This window comes from Vulpes vulpes, chromosome 12 (genome assembly GCF_048418805.1).
Source record: "Vulpes vulpes isolate BD-2025 chromosome 12, VulVul3, whole genome shotgun sequence".
NCBI lineage: Eukaryota > Metazoa > Chordata > Mammalia > Carnivora > Canidae > Vulpes > Vulpes vulpes.
This window is the reverse complement of record NC_132791.1, coordinates 51,529,425-51,549,139: the sequence shown is the minus strand read 5'-3', so window position 1 is coordinate 51,549,139 and position 19,715 is coordinate 51,529,425. Positions and strand designations below refer to the sequence as shown.

The following is a 19,715-nucleotide window of genomic DNA, read 5'->3' as shown; positions in this document are numbered from 1 at the left end:
GTCATTTAATCATCCCCTTCACTGAAGCAATGGGGAAACTGAGGTTTATTTTTAAATTTTTTTTAGAGATTTTATTTATTTATTCATGAGAGACACGAGAGAGAGAGAGAGAGAGAGAGAGAGAAAGATTGGCAGAGACACAGGCAGGAGAAGCAGGCTCGATGCAGGGAGCCCAACGTGGGACTCGATTCTGGGTCTCCAGGATCAGGCCCTAGGCAGAAGGTGGTGCTAAACCGCTGAGCCACCTGGGCTGCCCATGGGAAACCGAGGTTTAGATGGAGCATGAAATAGTGGCCATGCTGGAGCTGGAGCCAAGACCCCCGGCATCTTGGTTCAATGCTTTTCTTCCTTTAAGCCATTATTCACCTTCTTTGTTCCATTCCACCTATCTTAGGCCAATATGTCCACATCTCACCCACTTCTAGAAAGTTTTTCCTAGCACTTATGCACTTAGCACTAATAAGCTGTGACTGCACTTACTGTAGGCAAGGTACTAAGCTAGACACTGGAGGTGCGGTGATGAGCAAAACAGATATTGTCCCCATTTTCATGGAGCTCACTAGATCTAGGAGTGGAGGGAGAGCATAAACAAATAAAGCAATGACTAAATAATTGTAAATTATGAGGGGATCCCTGGGTGGCGCAGCGGTTTGGCGCCTGCCTTTGGAAAAAAAAAATAATTGTAAATTATGATAAGTGCCATGGAGGAAAATCCTACTAGCTAATGCTTAATGAACACTTAACCTTGGGCCAAGCACTATATTGTAAAGATGCTGCATGTATTTATTCACTTAATCTTCACAAAATGGTGTGAAGTGGAGTAGAGACTATTTTCCTCATTTTACAGATTGGAAACTGAGGTTTAGATTAAGCTAGTAAGCAGTGGAGTTGGGGTTTGACTTCAGGCGGATCCCAACCATTTGCCCGAATGGATGCTGCTTCTCCCATGGAAAAGAGTGTTATGAGAAAGAATAATGGTTAAGACCTAATTCAGTCTGAGGAGAACCATCATGGAAGGTCTCTCTAAGGAACTGAGAAGGTGATGCATCCCCCCCATTTGTCCCTTGAGGCATTTTATTTGCACATATGTATTACATTCCTGGGAAAAGACTCCCAGGATTTTCCTTCCTGTGTTTTCTTCTTGATTCTTAGTGGTCCATGATGCCAGCTTAGATTGTCAGTACAATGAAATCAAAGGGATGGAAGCAGGTCTGTCTGTCTGCCTGTCTCCCTCCCTCCCTCCCTCCCTCCTCCCTTCCTTCCTTCGTAGGCTCCACACCAAGTATGGATCTCAGCATCGGGCTTGAGCTTGAGCTCACGATCCTGAGATCCAGACCTGAGCTGAGATCAAGAGTTGAGGTTTAGTTGAGCCACTCAGGAGCCCCTATTCAGCCATTTTTCTAGATCTTTGAGTTGCATATCAGATCTAGGGCTGATCACCCCTTGTCCATTTGACCTGCCCGTAAGGTTCACGATTTTCTGACTGATGTGGTTATCCATGACATCAAATTCATCAACATAACTATGCTTCATCTTCAGTTAGGAACCTGACAGTGACTTTGGAGCACAGTCTAGTAAGAAAGTGGCGTTTGCTTCTCCTTTTGGCATTGCTGATGCTCTTGAAAGTGTCTCAGAGGACACACACGGGCACGAGGATAGTGGGATGGATGCAAAGAGGGGCCATTGTGAGGTATTATGGGAAACAGGAGGGGTATCTCGAGACTTTTGGCATGGGGGGAAGGACTTCGTAGTTGAAGGAGGTGGGGGAGGATGAAAGACTGATGCTTTTTTCTACCAAGACCAGTTAGAGGACTTAAAGGATGGAGTGGAAGGGAGCGGGAGACAAAGGCCACATGGGGGGATAGGAAGGAGGCTGTGTGTCCATCCAGGTGAGACCTCATCATTAGGGTAGGCCCAGCAGGGGATTTGGGACTGTGGCAATGACACAGGCCAAGCAGAGAGCTGGAGGGGTTGGAGCTGTATTTCGGAGCTTACATGAGCAGAAGCCAGTGGTGCCACACATAATTTTTATAAATGGAAAATCTAAGATTCTCTGACTAGGGAGGAGTGGTGATAGGTGATGAGGAAGATGAGTGGGGGATGTTAAAAATGACTTCCAGAGGGTCTGGGTGATCAGAAGTGGCCTTTATTAAGCTGGGGAAGTATGGGAGGGGAACATGATGGGGGTGCTGTGATCAAGACTTCTGGTTTGAACATTGTTATGTGTGAGTTGCCAGGAGATGTCCAGATGTCAACTTCAAGAAGACAGTTTTATGTTTGAGTTCGGGACTTAGAGTAGAGGTGTGGGTTGTGGGTAACTGGGGAGTCTTAGGTATGTGTGGAAAAAAGCCAAGGTAATAGAGGAGACGACTCAGGCAGAAAGCGTAATGCAAGGAGAGAAGGGGGCTTAGGACTTAGTACCTTTAGGGGTTGGAAGGAAGAGGAGGAGCAGAAGACTGAGAAAGACTTAGTGATATGATACAGGAAGAAAGTCAGGTTGCTGTTGTATCACAGAATCCCAAAGAGGATGGTGTTTTAAAAGACAGAGAGGGGGGGAAAAAAGGCAGAGAGGATTTTTTTTTCTGCTGAGACTCCAAGAGATACCAAAGGATGACCGCTGTATTAAGTGCCACAGATGCCATCAAGGCCATGGTGAGGATGGCTTGGATGATATGGTTGTACAGGCCAGCCTGGAAAGGAGGGAGCCCGTGTGTTATAGACAGTAGTCTTATTTGTTCTTGCATTTTGAATTCAGCCCCTGGGTTACCTTGTTTGTGGTGTTCTATCAGCATCGTTTTGATGATGAGTTCATGAACATTAGACCGAGAAGGGATGAGGCAACCAAGGCCTAGGGGCAAAGTGGTTTGCCCACATTAACAATGAACCAGTGACAGAATTACGATGTGACTAAGTTCAGATTAGATCATGCAACAGGGGGAGGTAGCTACTCACCTTTGTCTCTTCCCACCTAAGATACAAGCGCGTTGAGGCCCGAGACTCAGGTCGTGCTTATGTACATTACCACAGTACCCAAGCCCCGGGTTACCTAGGTGGGTTGTTTTGTTTTGTTTTCTTTTTAAATTTAGATAGACCTAGGTATATTTTGAATACATGAGGTCCCTTGATTGGGTTCAGCATAGATGATCTTAGCCAGTGCCCTTAGCCCCAGGGAGTTGTATTTTTCATCTGTTTGTCTCCTACAGGTTATTACCTAAAATCCTTTCTCACTAGGGACTTTCCCCCCTCCCTCATTTCCTTGCTCTTGGACACAGATGGTTCCTAATGGTGACTGGTATTTTTGGCCGCTAAGTAGTTGTGTATGAGGGATGATCTGTGATGCCATGGTGCACTTCCCAAAAGAACAGCATTGATTGTCTTTGTTCAGCTTGCAGTTTTGAAGTATCAGAGAAGGAAATGGGCCACTTGTGGCATCTGTAATAAATTGCATCAATAATGAGAGGCTGAAGTTAACACTTAGGATTTTGGCTTCACAGCTTCGGCTACCCACAATTTTGTCTTTTGTGAATTTTGGTATCCTGAGAGCCCATGGCAGATTCTTCCAAGCTTCCAGAAAGTGTAATGCTGGGAGACTAGCACAGACCTGTTTACCGCTATCAATTAGGCGCTCATTTCTGTTTTAATCCCAGGTCCTTTTTTTTGTTTTTCCTTTTTCTATGACCACTGGTCTAGCACTCTTGGCCAACTTTAAAAAAAAATAACTTCCTGGTGTTCTAGGTAGAAAAGTTTATAAATTCATTGAATACATTTTTTGGGAATTATTTATACAAATATTGATTAAGTGAAAAATGTTACTTTAAGGTCATTCTGTATACAGATAACTTTTTCTAAAAGATTTTATTTACTTGAGAGAGGGAGAGAGAGCATGAGCAGAGGGAGGGATATAGGGAGGGGGATAAGAAGAATGATGATGCAAATGATGGATGATGCGACACGGGGCTCAATCCCAGGACCCGGAAATCATGACCTGAGGCAGAGGTCAGATGCTTAACTGTTGGAGCCACCTAGGTGCCCCTGTATATAGGTAACTCTTAATGTTGCATTATTTACTTGAAATGTAGCCAAATCATTTGTTTCTGTGAGTTTGGAGAATCACAAAAGTTTTTGTGAACCAAGGAGTGTTTGAGCATCCAGTAGGTGATAGTAGGTCTCTCTTGGGGTCCTGGGAGGTAATATAGGCAAGTTTGGTTATGGTGGAAACAGGGAAGTTAAGGAACCTGTTCAGACTTGACTGAGGAAGGAGGCAGTAGTCTCCTTCCCAGGCCAGGCTTCCTGCCCTAAGGCCAAAGCTCTTGTCTGACACGGATCTGTATTTCGAAGGGTTGTGGAATAATTCAAGATGTGGATGGGCTTCCTGTTTCAGAATATCTTAGACTTTTGAATGACCAACTCTGCTGTTGAGTTCAAAATCAAGTCTGTTTCTTCATTTAGGATAAAATGCCTATTTTGGAGGGCCTAAAGGAGGCTACATGTTCTTTGTGTATTTTGAAGAAAAGAGAAGCCAGGTATTGTTTGGATTTTGACCTGTAAATTACTGTATGGTTCTCCATGCCTTGCCCTGATAACAGTCATTTATAATACTTGATCATTCAGTTATTGGCCCTAGTCGACTGAAGTCGACTACAGCTTGGAAGGGGGAAGTCATTTCCAGAAAGAAGGTCTATAGAGTTAAAGCTAAAAACTTTACTTGGCAAATTAGAACTCTGTGTAAGAGGATAAACTTGTCCTGCACTGAGAGACGCCAGCTTTCTGAGCCACTGACCGTACAGCCGTGGATAGAGATGTGTAGAAGAGAGGGCATTTGTAATTCTGGATGTCTTAAAGTGTGGTTCTGCTATGTAAGCTCGAGAACAAGTTTCTTCAGTCTTCCTATTTATTTACAACTGCAAGGTTTCAGTTGAAGGGTTTAACATGTATGCATTACTTGCATACCCCATGGACCTCAGCCAGGCCTTTCTCATTCCTCTGGGAATGACAGCACCCTGTTACATCTGTGTAGTATGTTTAATTTGTTAATAAACTACAACATTTTTTTTTCTGATGGCATAGTATGTTTTATAATTTGGAAAGCACAAAAAAAGTACAAAGAAGAAGAATGTACCTGTAATCTTTCTGCTTGCTTAAAAAGCTGTATGTGTGAATCTATAACTTCTATGTATGTAGGTATGTATGTATGTATGTATGTATATAGGTTTGGGGTCATAGTGTAGATGTATTTTGCTCACTTTTTTTCCTTCATGTATAGTGAACATTTTTCTCTGTCAAAAAATATTTTACTTCATGACTTTTATTGATGGGATATATATATGTGTGTGTGTTTGTGTGTGTGTGTATATATATATAGTGGGATGTATGTTCATACATATTTTTTCTTTGTCTCTCTTTCTCTCTCTATTCCATTGGACGGAAAGGCCATATGTAATTTAACCAGTATTTTTCTGCAGTAACCCACCATTTCACAGATGAGGCTTTGTGACCCTACCTTTTCTAAATGATCCATATTCATGCTGCCAGTTGATTACAAAAGTATTAGGGAGTCTTACCAGGTTGTTCTTAGGTTAAAGATATTCAGGGTCTTGATGCCCTTGGAGATCAGGCATAGATCCAATTACTTTTTTTTTTTTTTTTAAGTAAATAGAAATCATCACCTAGATTGATCTCCTGAAGCTAAAAAATCAAGCCCTTTCAAGTTACTTGAGAAGGTCAGAAGGAAAATGTTATGTTACAGGGCTTTGTAGCTACCATTCTCACAGCTCAGTGGAATGATGTAGGGAATATTTTCATAGAAATGTTTCTCTTTTAGAGATGTTTTTCAGATAAAGAAGGCTTGTTTAATTCAGGAAGAGTTATTCCATAGGAAATTAAATCTTTGTAAATCCTTTATCACATTTCCACACTTGCCAGTTCTCTAGCAAATGATGGCTTTCAAATGGTTCAGGAATAGTTTCTTAAAAGGAAACAATTCCATGTTTTATACATACTCATTTTTTAATTTTTGAGTTGGTTAGGTAAGAGAAACTTGTGCTTTTCTCCCTGTCGTTGTCTATGGGTGATATTAGCAGTTTTAAAACTCAGAATGGTAAATACTTGTAGTGGTTTTTTTTTTTTTAATTTCACCTGATGAGAATGTTTTCTTGGGTGTGATGAATGACTCCAAAGAACTTTAAAAACACAGCCAGTGATGTTGGCCAGGTGCTGGAGAGTTGCTGCTGCATAGAGATCAGTAATTGTTACATCTTGGTTTGGTATGCCTCGTGGTGTCTAATCATGTTGTGTTCTTGGGAACCATGAAAGAATTTTCTTTTCAAGTCTTCGTGCATCATTTTTCTGACATTGATCAAAGTTTGGAAAACCAGTATTATGTATGTAGCCAGGGCATTCATAACTGTCTTACATTCTTAATCTTTTGGCTATTTGGTTGAAATATATCTATGCTTTTTAGATATTGAAAGCATAATATCCTTTAACCTACAACTGCAGAGTTAAAATGAATTTTATGTGAAATATTTAGTTGTGGACCACATCTTCAGCTTTTTATATGCCACAGTGGTCTTGTTTTTTTCCCTTCCATTGTCTGATAGTGAGGTCATTTTCAGTCCTCTGAGAAATTCTATTCCCAGCCAGATGCGGCTCATATATTAAAAGTAGCACCTGTGGCTAATATCACAGCAGCTTACCATAAATTTACATGGTAACTAGGATTATATCTGTCAAGACTGTTAAAAAACATCTAGATTTAATTTGATTTCCAGTATTGTAGGAGCTATCCAACATTTTGCTTCATAACTATATTTTAAAAGTTAAAAATCACTCCATTGTTAAGTTTTATGGCACTCCTAGTGCCCATTAAGTTGATTTGTTCAATGGAGGTCAGAGTAAAGCAACTTGGCTACATTAAGATCGGAAACCAACCCATTTGTGACAAATTTAGCCCTTTCGTGTGAATCTTCTCAACGTCTCTGCATTGATTGGATTCAGGTGTAGCTTATGTCAGTAGCATTTAACCTCAAAAGAATGAGCAGTGTGATTGGGTTGTTGTAAATTATGGAGCATTTTGCCTTCCCTTGTTTGAACGTAACTGTTGACTCTGCTGCCCATGCCTGACTGCTCCACCGCATCTGCCTAGAAATGAGTAGTTTGGTTTTACAGACATCTTGGAAAATTGGGGTGCATGCCCTCACCCCTTTCCCTCCTTTATGTGACCCTTCTAAGCTGTTTTATTCCCCATTATCCTTTGAGTCATCTCCCACATGTTATGATTTGTACACCTGCAGTTCTAAAATTATTTTGGGGTGTCGTTATATCATGTTGTTCACCAACTTTCCAGCATTTATGGATACAATAATGATTCACTGTAAATCAAAATAATTTACAAGTTACAGATAATCTACTCCTACAAATAAGAATTGAATGATTAATTTCTTTGGCATCCTCCCATTTGAATGTGAGTCCTTAAAAAGAAACCAGTAACATATTTCTCTGGATTCGTGAAAACTAACTTATAGTCCAGAACTGAATGAAAGCATAAGTTCAGCTTTCTGGACATTCTGTATTTTGACATGTAAACAAATATAAGCTAATTAAGATATAATCAGCGTCTCTGAGCAGTCATCTTGCTCCTGAGAGAGTCCTTAGGGTTGATCCCGTGGGTGAGGCAGCCTGCAGGACCTCAGGACTGGGTTCATAACCCTGAGTGGGCATACCCACGTTAGGTTGGAGCTCAGTGTGGAGGCATCTCTGCCTTGCTGATCATCCTTCTGGAGGGACCTTTGCAAGCTTCTTTGAGCCTGAGCCTCACCAAAGGGAATGGTAGCCTAGAATAAGGTGGTAGTGCATGGAAGAAATAATTTGGAGTGAGGCTAAAATTACATACATTGAGTGTGTTACCTGGTGTAATTAATCACTTAACAGTATAAAAAATTTCCGTAATGAGCAGTTTGGAGCCTTGTAAAATATTTTGTTGGTAAATCATGACATCATTGTCCACTTCTAGGTTAACTTGGGCAGCTGCCCTCTCTCCCCCCTCTGCCCTTGTGACCCTGGATTGCCAGTGCAGTGTCCACTCAGAGGTATGTGGAAAAGAGGGGTGAAGATGGAAGATGGGTATGCCCAGCACCAGTTTCTGACCCATACTTTCTCAGTTGTTTACTCTTCTACCTCCTTTCTTACCAGGTCTTCACAGTTGGCCTTTCTCTCCTCTCCTACCACACTGTGGGCTCCTAGGGGGACAGGGACAGTGTCACGGGGCCCAGAGTCCGGAAAGGTGCTTGGTACAGAGCAGCAGATTGGTATACATGCATATCCTGTATTTTCAGGGACACACTGTTCAGGAGATGCCAAATATTTCTGTTATGTTAAAGGTTTCAGATCCTGTACAGAAAGTGGAAACATGAGAGATTTTGCTGGCCACAATTAGTTTTTCTCCTCCATCTTCCATTGCGGTTAGAAGCATATGTGTGGTTTTGTTTTTAAACGTATCAGTTGAGGACAGCCCCGGTGGCACAGTGGTTTAGCGCCGCCTGAAGCCCGGGGTGTGATCCTGGAGACCCGGGATCGAGTCCCACGTCAGACTCCCTGCATGGAGTCTGCTTCTCCCTCTGCCTGTGTCTCTGCCTCTCTCTCTCTCTCTCTCTCTCTCTCTCTCTCTCTCTCTCTAAATAAATAAATAAATAAATAAATAAATAAATAAATAAATAAATAAAATGTGTCAGTTGATGTTCTGGAGGAGATAGGAATCATGAGAGTGCTGGCCATGCAAACATAGCCTTTTTCAGGATCCCAAGGTTTAGCCTACAGAGGGCCCAGCAGCTGCATCTGTCCAGCTACCAAAGACACAGCCTTAGAAGGTTGATTTTGAGAAAAAAATAAAATGTATTTTAGAAGACCTGCTTATTTTCAAAGAGAAGTATTATTTCCCCTTAACTCAGAAATGAGTTAAATCCTAAATAATCACTGAAGTGCCCAGTGCCAGCTTTTATCACTCATTAATACTCTGTTACTGTAATTGGTTTAGATATGGTAGAAATGGCTAATTTAAAGTCAAATGGGCCAACTTTTATAGCACAAAATATGTATAAAGCACTTTTGCATGCACTGGCTCATAAAACATGTTTACTTTGGTTTTTTCATGAATAACATCTCACATTGAGAACTGAAAACTGTGGTACTTAACTGAATTTTAGAATTTTGTTTTAAGCCATGCAAAACAGCATTGTATAATTGTTTTTTCAGATGATAGTATATATGAGTATATATGAGTAAAGTTTATTATATTTCTAGTAATGAAATCCTCACTTGGCAAATTTTGACTGTTGCTATATAGTTGGTGTTGGATGAACAAACAGATTTTACGTGAAACATTTTTTTATTCATTATATAAGCAAACATTTTTTTAACTGCATGCAACTTTTCCTTCACCAAATTCTTAAAAAATAAGTTTATTTTTAAAAATCCAAAACTTTGTTGTAATGAGTCTATGTTATATACATCTAATATTGTAATACTCTGGGTCTGTAATTAAGAATGGGCTCTGCTGACCAGTGTTGGGAAGAGGCACAGAAGAAAGTTACAATACCTTGCCTATTTACAAATTAACCATTACCTGCCAAAAGCACATCAGACCCACACAGCGGACATCCGCTAATCCAGTGGTTAGCCGTTCCGGGCTCTAATGCACACTGTTTTACACGTTAACGGTTTTGAAGTTCCAGGCCAGAGCTGACCTTTCACATGTGCTCCGTTCACAGTAGGAATCTCCACTCACTGCTTCCTGTCAGACTGGATTATGGTGACACAGCCCAGGGCTCACTTTGGCTGCAATTAAGTTTTTGATCAGAATTATTTCGTTCACAAACAATCACATTTGGTAAAATGTTACATCTGCCCTGAAAACCACTGGCAGCCTCTCAGTTTATCAGTGTGATGTGACTGTAATTCTTCATTTGTTTTTCATAAAATGGCAAACCATCTTCTACATGGTTTTTTTTTTTTTTCTTTTGCCAGTTTTTGCCTTTCATTTCTTTGGGCTTGGAAGGAAACTATATCTTGAAATAAGTATAGATCTACCCGTAGACTTTGGGAATTTGAATGGAATTGTCTTTGGTGCAGAACAAAATTATCCAATTGAGCCAAGATTCAAACATTATTTCCGAAAATTGTTAGTGGTGGTTCTGTTTCTCACACAAGGAAACATTTTAGCTTTGGGAGTGTGGGGATTCGAGGTTTTGCTTCTTGGTCTGCAGTTCTGTAGCCTCTCTGCCTACCGTGTTGCTGCCTTGCAGTATTTATCGTCATGCGCATCTCGGGCTTTGTCACTGTGGTCACTGCCTTGGGTACCAGATATGAAACCGGCTGCGGCTCTGTTATCGCCCCCCATGTGGTGCTTTGACTAGCTTCTAAAAGTGATTTTCTCACTGAGAAGTGGCAGCAGAGGTACTCTGAGGTCGCTTTTTCACTGGCTAACTACGTAGCCTCTGTAATATGGTGTGGCTCTCAGCGACATTGAGTTTCAGAGCCGATTTTCACTGTTGAGTGTCATCACCCTTTGGAGCAGAGACCGTTACATGGTGGTTTTGTGGGTTGGGTGGGACACTTGAGGAGCACAGGGTTGGAGTTTGGATTGGAGTTTGGGTAAAGGAAATGAACCTCTGACTTAATTTTGTGCAAATAGAGGCTGGGAAGCTGGTGCTGAGGTGGTGCTGTGCAGGGGAAGGGATAGAGTTAGCAGGTTGTGAAGTTAGGAATGCTTGAATGCTGTCTGAAATTCAAGCATTAGGTTTAGAAAGTTCAATTACTTTTAATGTATATGTAGAATGCTATTAAAGGAACTTATTACCAGGTTTTAAGTTATTGAGTTAAAACCCAAATCATTTCCCATTTGCTTTGGTGGGACCAGACTTACTCATTACTAACTCATAAACTTACAAGTGGCAACAGAAAGGTGTTGCATCAAAAAAATCTGTTTACCTTTAATTTTTTAAGATTCTCAATGAAGTAGGGTCTATATATACTTGTGAAAGCCCAAGACTTTATTTAAAGGGACTGTAAATATTAGATATATTCATGTAACCATCATCTTCTCTATTGTCAGTGGTGAGTGGATTTTTTTTAAGCTAATCCATTTTTTTTTTTTTTAATAGAGGACCAGGGGAAGGGAGGAGAGAAAGAAAGAGAGACTCTTACCCAGGCTCCATGCCCAGTGCAGAGCCTGATGTGGGGGCCCGGTTTCACAACCCTGAGATCATGACCTGAGCTGCAATCAAGAGTTCGGTATACAAAGGACTGAGACATGCATGCACCTCAGGTTAAATCCATTCTTACAGTGTTAGTCTTTAAAAAAAAACACCATATTTGAAATATATCTGACCATATTTACTGTTTAAAGGAAATACATTTAAAGAAAGTGCTGAATAGTACTGAATTTCGAGGGAAAACACCAACCTAGAATCTTCTCTTTTAGTTATCATTGGTCAGTAATACTCTGCCTTCTTAGAATGTGGTATACAAACAGACAGTGGCCAGACAGGATTTCTAACTTAATTACAAGCTTATGTTAATAACGGTCATTGATTTTCTTATTTTCAACTTTTTCGTCTGAGATTGTGGAATTTTTAGAACTTTATATCCATAACCTGTTATGCCCATGTAATAATGTGTGTGGGTCATCTGCTGAGTTAAAGGAAGCTTCATCATCTTTGAAAGAGGTTTTAACTGAAATTTGAGGCAGTCAGGAGAAAGTAATGCAAAGTGCCTCACCTCAATCTATGCTAAAAAAGCAGTGACTGCAGAAATCCTCTGCAGCACCCACCATGTGTGGACATGATCTCCAGCCCAAAGCCTTCACTGCATCTAAGGAAGGCAACAGATGAAACACTTAAGAAGGTTCAAAAGTGCTCTTTCTGGAAAGGCTGGGACAGATAATTGTGACTTGGTGTCCGCTCTCCTAGTATATGAAACTGAAAGATAAATGGGATACTTAACTACCTTAAAGTTTTACTAGCTCATATAAAAACACTTCTGAGATCCAAAGTAGGTCATTTATGCCAGACAAAGAACTCTAGACTGTCTCCTAAGTACCATGAAAAAAAACAAACCCTTACTTCCTAAATAGTATGATTACTGGCTGAAGGAGACTCCAAGTCTATGCTCTGAGAAGAATCTTAATAATCTTCTTATCATCATCATCATCATCATCATCATCATCGAACACAGAACTTATCTCTGTATTGTGGTCATCACATCACCCAGCAGGAGGAACCCTGCCATCATTGGTCTTCTCCCTTACTGTTGCGGTGGGGAAGTCAAGGCTGGCAGGGAGGAATAAGTATCCAAGGTGGGAGTGCTAAGCCTTACCTCGAGCACACGTTCCCCTTTTCTGTTTCTGGACTTTGTGTATCACAGGACCATTTAGGCACTTTTCCATAACATTCTGTGTGGGCTCAGAAGGATTTAAAGTTAAAGCAGAACATCTCTTTAGATGTTTAGTAGAGAAAATTAATTCAAACTAAAAATTGCAAGGCATGCTTTTCTGAGCCTTGAGGGTTTGGGCCAGTTAAGTGCTGCAGTCCCTGCCAGCCCCAACCCCGTTGGTCTCATAAAACATGGCACTCTGGATCATACATGTCTTTCAGAACCTCCCCCGAATTTATTTCTGACCTCATTCCCACTCTCCACAATCACAGCTCAGCATATTTTTTGTATTTGAATTTGTAATTGCTCATAATTCTCAAGGTTTTGATGAAGAATATATCTCAGGGCAGGCAGGGCCCCCAAGTTTCCACTTGGTGCCTGAGGAAGATTAGGTGGAGCAAGACAATAATGGAGACTTTAACCTCATTATGGTCTACCAGTGTCATCATTTTGAAAGCCTAAGATGGAGATCATTTGATATCTGTTGTACTCTTTTCTCTAAGCACTGAAGTCAGAGCTACATAATAGCAGTTTTGCTTCCTGACTGCTTGGCCTTTTCACAGCTGCTCAGCCAGTGGTTCTTTCCTGGAGAAACCAGAGCTGAGCGTGAGGGGTGAGTGGCAAGCCCCAGTCACACATGTGGCTGGAAGAAATATTTGACAATAAGAACCTTGGTCTCAGAGAAGTCTACGCTGGGGATCTTTCCACAGCGTACTCTCCCTGCATGTTGGAGGATTTGACGACAATGTCCCTGTTGTTTGAAGTTTGTTGGGTGGAGTGTTTGTTTTTACAGGTTCAATTGTCATGGTTTTGGCACAGTACTTGTGCTAATTGGTTGCTTTAATAGGTGCTCAGCTAAAGAGGACTTTATCATATTATCTAATGTTTTTACTGCATGTTGAAAAAAAGATTTAAAGAAAGATGTCTCATTTATTCCATAGACCTCAAATTATACAGTTGGTCTTCTAGTTTTGCCCCTAAAACTCCACAATGTATTGATAGAGAATTCAAAGAGTCTTAATGTTCAGAAGGCTTGACTTAGAAAGACATATTTGGTATCCATGTCTCTAACGTGCTTGAATTGTGTACATGAAATAGTTTCTCAAAGAGAAGATGACGCATTCTCTCTGAGATTGTGTGGCTTCTAAAAAGAAGTAAAGAAGACCATGGAACTAACTGAAAAATGAGTAAGATGTTTTCATGTTCAGGGTACACAGTAAATGAATAGTACTATGACAGTTGAGGGGAAAGGCATAGGAAAAAATTTATGAAAGTCCTTCCTTTTTCTGAAGTTTTTGTTCTAATTTTTCTCTTGTAATTAAACTTTGAAAGGGATGCCTGGGTGGCTCAGCGGTTGAGCATCTGCCTTTGGCTCAGGACATGATCCCACAGTCCCGGGATCGAGTCTCACATCAGGCTCCCTGCATGGAGCCAGCTTCTCCCTCTGCCTCTGTCTCTTGCCTCTCTCTGTGTGTCTCTCATGAATAAATAAATAAAATCTTAAAAAAAAAAAAAACTTTGAAAGTAAAAACTATAGGAAACTTATTTTTGCTATCATTAACTTTTAGGTAAAGGAAATAAATGGAAAAAGTATAACCTGATATCAGGGATTTGTCCTAGATTTACATGTGGGGGGCTTTGGAGTTGGGCATACTTGGATTCGAATCCTAGCTTCGCCTTTGATGAGATGTGTGATTCTGGACACATGACTTAGACTCTGTAAAATAAAAATGATCAACCTGCTAGATGGTGATGTGCTATCATTATTTTAGCTGCTGTTCTTTTTAATTGAACATTTCTGTGTGTGTGAAGGGACTGTGCTATGTGATTGGTACACATCACCTCCTGTAGTGTCTGTAGGGAGTCTTAACCCAGCCAAGTGTTGTAGCTTGCTCAAGGTATAGGTATAGAATCCAGGTTTTGGATTCCTAGACTAATACTCTTCTATCTGCTTCTCACATAGTACTTTGTTTTTAAATGTTCTATTCCTCTGAAAATGAAATACAATTGTAAATAAATTAACCAAGTTTATCCATTCCCCCTGTTGATGGGCATTTATTTATTTATTTAAAGATTTGATTGATTGATTGATTCATTAGAGAGAGAGAGAGGCAGAGACACAGGCAGAGGGAGATGCAGGCTACCTGCGGGGAGCCTGATGCAGGACTCTATTCCAGGACCCTGGGATCACAACCTGAGCCAAAGGCAGATGCTCAACCACTGAGCCAGGTGCCCCTATTGATGGACATTTAGGTTCTTGGCACTGCTCATTATTACTGTCAGTTCTGTAACAAGCATCCTTATGTCTCCTTATGTACAGATGTGAGAGTTTCCTTAGGTATAGATCTAAAAATGTAATTGCTAGGATAACTCTTTGGCATACAGATTAAAAAAAATGAAGATGCAGGATTGTGACAAGTCAAGGCTTGAGGACAGTCACATTGTAGCTCATTGGATAAGGCTCTTCATCAGAGAACCGCATAGTGACCTAGGTCCTCATGATTTCAGAGCATTGTGAGCTGATTTTGAAGTGGTTCTAGAGGTGTGAGAAGATGTATAAACATAATGAAAACAAGAATTAGCTGGTGGGGTCTCAGTCCAAGGTGTGAGTGCTTTAAGGCAAAAGACCTACTTTTACCAGAACTTATTATTGATAGCACTAATTTGTAATGTCGCCAGTAATATTGCTTGTTTATAATCTGTCACCTTAAATTTTAAAAAAAATGCAGAATGTTAAATTCAAACCCATTATGGAATGTCTATTGTCTGAAAAAAGATACTTTCTTGTTTGATTTCACAAGATTTATTTTCCATTTAATTTCACAAATCAGAGGGCTCCAGGTTGTGACACAAACTGTATCTGTTTGCTGTGTTCATTCCTGTACACATCTTAGTGAAAAACTGTGCTGGTCAGGTTGGCTCAGGTTCTGCACATTCTGGAACTGGTGGAACTGGGTTAGGACGTTGCAGTGGCCACTCCAGTGGAGCTGGGGTGGAGGACCCACATGCCTGGTGTCTGCTAATCCATCTCATCCCCTTATATTTCATTTCATTTCATTTCATTTCATTTCATTTCATTTCATTTCATTTCATTTCATTTCATTTCATAGAATGCACAAGAGAGCACACAAGCAGGGGAAGGGGCAGAGGAAGAAGGAGAAGCAGGCTCCTCACTGAACAGGGAGCCCAATGCTGGACTTGATCCCAGGACCCTGGGTTCATGATTTGAACTGAAGGCAGACACTTAACCGAATGAGCCACCCAGGTGCCCCCATCCCATTGTCTTTTAATCATCTCACTGCTTTCAGTGGAGGAATCCTATTGTACACCCGTCTTGATAGGCAGAGGTAATTATATATATTTGCTTGGGTAAGCAAATCGATAAACTTGCAATAAAGTGTATCAGACCATTTCTTTGGCAGGACCAACAAGAACAGCTTGTGAAGCAGAGCCGTTTCCAATGGAGCATGAAAAGCTTTGGAAATTCTCAGTAATAGCAGAGAGCAGCATTTGAAACCATCCTTAAACAATTGTTTGTTTTCCTCTTCCGCAACCACATTTATAAAAATTCAGTCAGACAGGCGTTTTGTTTTGTTTTAAAATATTTTCAGTGAATTGTTATCTGCCGAATGCACATGTGTTCCTGCACTTTTTCTTTCACGATTGAAACTTTAAACCCTTCCCTTAAGTCCCCCTGAAAAACCTTGCTCTGCCCAGTAAGGTTTGCATATGTGAGAAGGGCTGAAGGGATTTGGACCCTGGAGAAACCTCCCAATTTGAAATCTGTCCTGTGTAGTTGTGCACCAGAAATGGCCATGGTCAGTGCCGCAGGGGCTCTTTGTCTTTATCTTCTACCAAGATTACTCACCTCCAAAAAGATCTTGGTTAATTTGGGTGTTTCAGTTTAGTTAGTCAGATCAGGAGTGCTTGTGAACATAGCAAGAGGCATGATTGAAGCATTTATAAAAATATGGCTCATAGTAAGCACCATAATTTGTTGGAAAGAATTACCTCTTCAGTGATGTTAAAAAAAAAAAACGACCCCAAAGATTGTGGTTTATAACACCACACCTGGTCCAGATTGTACTGGACGAATCCATATTTGCTTCGCTGTAAATGATTTTGAGGGTGGAATTCCTGGGTTGTTTTCTGTCTTGTAAGCCCTTGACATTGTACTGGTACCTGTGTGCACACAAACCTCCTGACATGGGAAAGGCCAGCTCAGCCTCCCACTGAAATGCAGGTTGGCTGCATTTATTCTGCATGTTCCTAGAATGAGGAAATGATATGACAATAAACAGAAATGCCCTTGCTGAGGAGAGAAGGGAAGCTGGTGTTTATCTGGTCAGGTGGTTTAGATTAGCCATGATGCGGCTCTGTATTATGTTACTTTAAATCTTTGTGTCCCAACAGGACATAAATTATGAAGATTGTTACAGTATGTTTCATCCTCTGTAAGATCAACAAATTGGAATAATTTTTTTTATAGGAAAATCACAGTGCTTTTGGCAAGGCTATTGAAGCCTTTAATTTGACTTGAGTTTTTCTCAAATATTATGGCCCGATGGAGAAAGTAGGATTTGCATAAGGTATGCAATAATAAACTTTGGAAAAACAAAAGGGAAGCATTTCTCTTGAGGAATTGGATCAAGTGGCAGAGTACTCCCTCTCCAGCAACATCTCTGTGTCTTCTTTGTGCCGGTGTGTGAGAGCCAGTGGTGTTCTTCTCCGGTGGGGTTGCAGGCGAGCTGTGCAGGTCTTGGTGTGGAGATGGAGCTTCATCGGGTGCTGCTGGCCCGTCAGCCCTCACGTGCACAGAGAAGGCAGCTGCTCCGTGGTGGGACTGGATGGGAGCCTGCTTGAAAGAGGGAAAGCCAACTTTCCCATTTATATACTTCCAGGAAAACAGACTGTTTTTCCCCCTCAGGATATTATGAATGATTTAAAAAAAATACCCCAAACCCTAAAACCCAACGTGATCAACAATTGAAGCTAAGGTAATTTATATAGGAGTACTGTAGAAAGAATTGACCTAAGTAAGCATTTGTTCTTTTAAAGATTTCTTCTGTCCATTACTATTTCCTGAATTGTTAGCCTTACTTGTGAATTTTTATCATAGAGACTTAATTTTTTCCTTCGTATCCAGGATGCAACCAAGTTTACTTGGCCACACAGAGCAACTTTTCTAGGGAGGAAAAAAATGGCATAAAATTACTTTGTGTAGGATTCAAGCAGATTGGAACCTTTGCAGTATTGCCCAGTAACATGTTTTCTGTGCAAAGCACTCTGCATGTTTTTATGAGAACACCTTGCACAGTGAAGCTAAGTAGTAGAGCTTCTGATTTACAGGGACGGGGAGAGGTGAGTGAGGTTTAGGATTCGTTCAAGGCCAGAGAATGAGACAGAGCTGGGATTAGAACTTTTCAGGATGAGATGACACCATCCACCAGACCCTCTGAGTCTTTTGATACCAAAAGCAGGGTAAGTGCTAAGTCTGTTTTACTCTCTCTGTGTGTCCAGCCCTGAGATTTTTCTTCAATTCTTTAGTAATACTGTTTAAAACAGAAACAAAAAAGTCCCTAGTTTCAATCTTTTAACTATCTGAAGGTCTCTCCTTAAGCCTCATCATAACAGGTTGAGGATAAATTCTGAATATATTTGTGGTTTGCTTTAGCTCAGTGTCTGAAGACTCTGACAGGTTCAGGGACCTTTCCAAGTTCACAACCTATGTGTGCACTTTGAAACAAATAAATACAGACGACTTAAGAGATGGTCTCCTTCTTCACCAGGCTTCTTCTGGATTGGCAGTGTTTTCTGAGAAGTGGGTCTGGCAGGCTGTTTGCTTGCAGTGATGCATTGCAGCCGTCTATTGCTGGAGGTCCTCTGCTGAATTATCTGGAGGTCTGATCGGGCTTGAATGTTTCAGTGGTATATTTTTCTCACAGAAGATATTGGCAAATGTCATCAAAATTGTACTTAAAAACCCTTAAAAGGAAAATTGATCCAATATAGAAATAAGCAAAGACTAAGTATGAATTTGTTGATGGTGGGATAGACCTTTTTATACAGTCACAGATTTTGTGATGTGAGATGAGACTCTGTTTTGCAAAATGTGTACTGCTCATAGAAAATGTATTTTCTGGACAGGTAAGCCAAATAGGTATTGCTTTGTTTCTTTAAAGTATTTTTTGAGTCTCATCTCTCCCTACCCCATGCTGTGAGAGTAGGTGTTCTTTCTGCTCTGAGCCTTTGTTCTATTCCTTCAACTCTTTTGGTTTTATTGTTGGAGGATCTTGACTTTCAGTTTAATTTAAAATACTCCAACTGGAGCAGAAGCTTTTTTGCCTTCTCTCTATTTAAACTTAGGTACAATAATAGGGCAGGACAGTTTCATGTCAGATAATATATTGGAATCACATAGTGTAGGTAGTAGTAGCATCTCTTTAAAAGGAGCCAGTTGATTATAAAGAAGAAAAGGTCAGGAGTAGACTGCCATTTTGCCTGTTATTTGATTTTTTAAAAATGTATTTGGCCAGATATTCCATATATCTTAGTGATCTGGATGCATAAAGTTGAAGCCTAAGGATATTTTTTATATAAATTTGAATTTTTATAAATTGTATAATGGTGACAATGACAAGGAGCCTGAATTCTAATTCTTGAAGGATTTAATTCATGAATTCTAATTTGACTAAAAAGCAAAAAATATTTGGAAGTCTTTGCCATACCTCTTATTTCATGAGACTCCTGAAAGATAAACAGGGATTATCAGCTGATTAGGAAAGACAACTTCCAATGAGGCTTTTCCCAAGCAGCTAACTGGTGGTCATAAGCAGCCTCAGAGAGAACAGGGAGGCATGAGAAGTTACTTGATATTAGAGAACTCCAAGTAAATGGCTTCTCTAGTGGATTCCTGTTGGGATGATTTTGAAACCCATATTTTCACTTTGCTTTAGAGGGAAATGATGGATAGGAAACTGGTGAAGTGTGCTGATTCCAAGAGAGCAAAACTGAAGGATTGTGAGAAATTTCAGAAGAAGCTAATCAGACAGAGCTGTTGATATGCCCCATAGTAGCTGATGATGATGTGGGGAAATGTAATTTATTTTATTATTTTATTTTTTAAATTTATTTATGATAGTCACACACACAGAGAGAGAGAGAGAGAGAGAGGCAGAGACACAGGCAGAGGGAGAAGCAGGCTCCATGCACCAGGAGCCTGATGTGGGATTCGATCCTGGGTCTCCAAGATCGCGTCCCGGGCCAAAGGCAGGCGCCAAACCGCTGCG

General features: G+C 40.6%; 1 protein-coding gene across 2 annotated transcripts in view; it reads left to right on the top strand.

Annotated features, from left to right (window-relative positions):
* PCBD2 (pterin-4 alpha-carbinolamine dehydratase 2) overlaps nucleotides 1–19,715 on the top strand; it is a 53,353-nt gene that overhangs the window by 17,783 nt on the left and 15,855 nt on the right. Inside the window, exon 2 of one of the 2 annotated variants that reach the window (XM_025994877.2) lies at nucleotides 8,012–8,087. The exons of the other annotated variant lie outside the window; for it this stretch is intronic. Coding sequence (XP_025850662.1) covers nucleotides 8,012–8,087 — 76 coding nt within the window. The remainder of the gene's footprint in view (nucleotides 1–8,011; nucleotides 8,088–19,715) is intronic. 2 annotated transcript variants of the gene reach the window in all.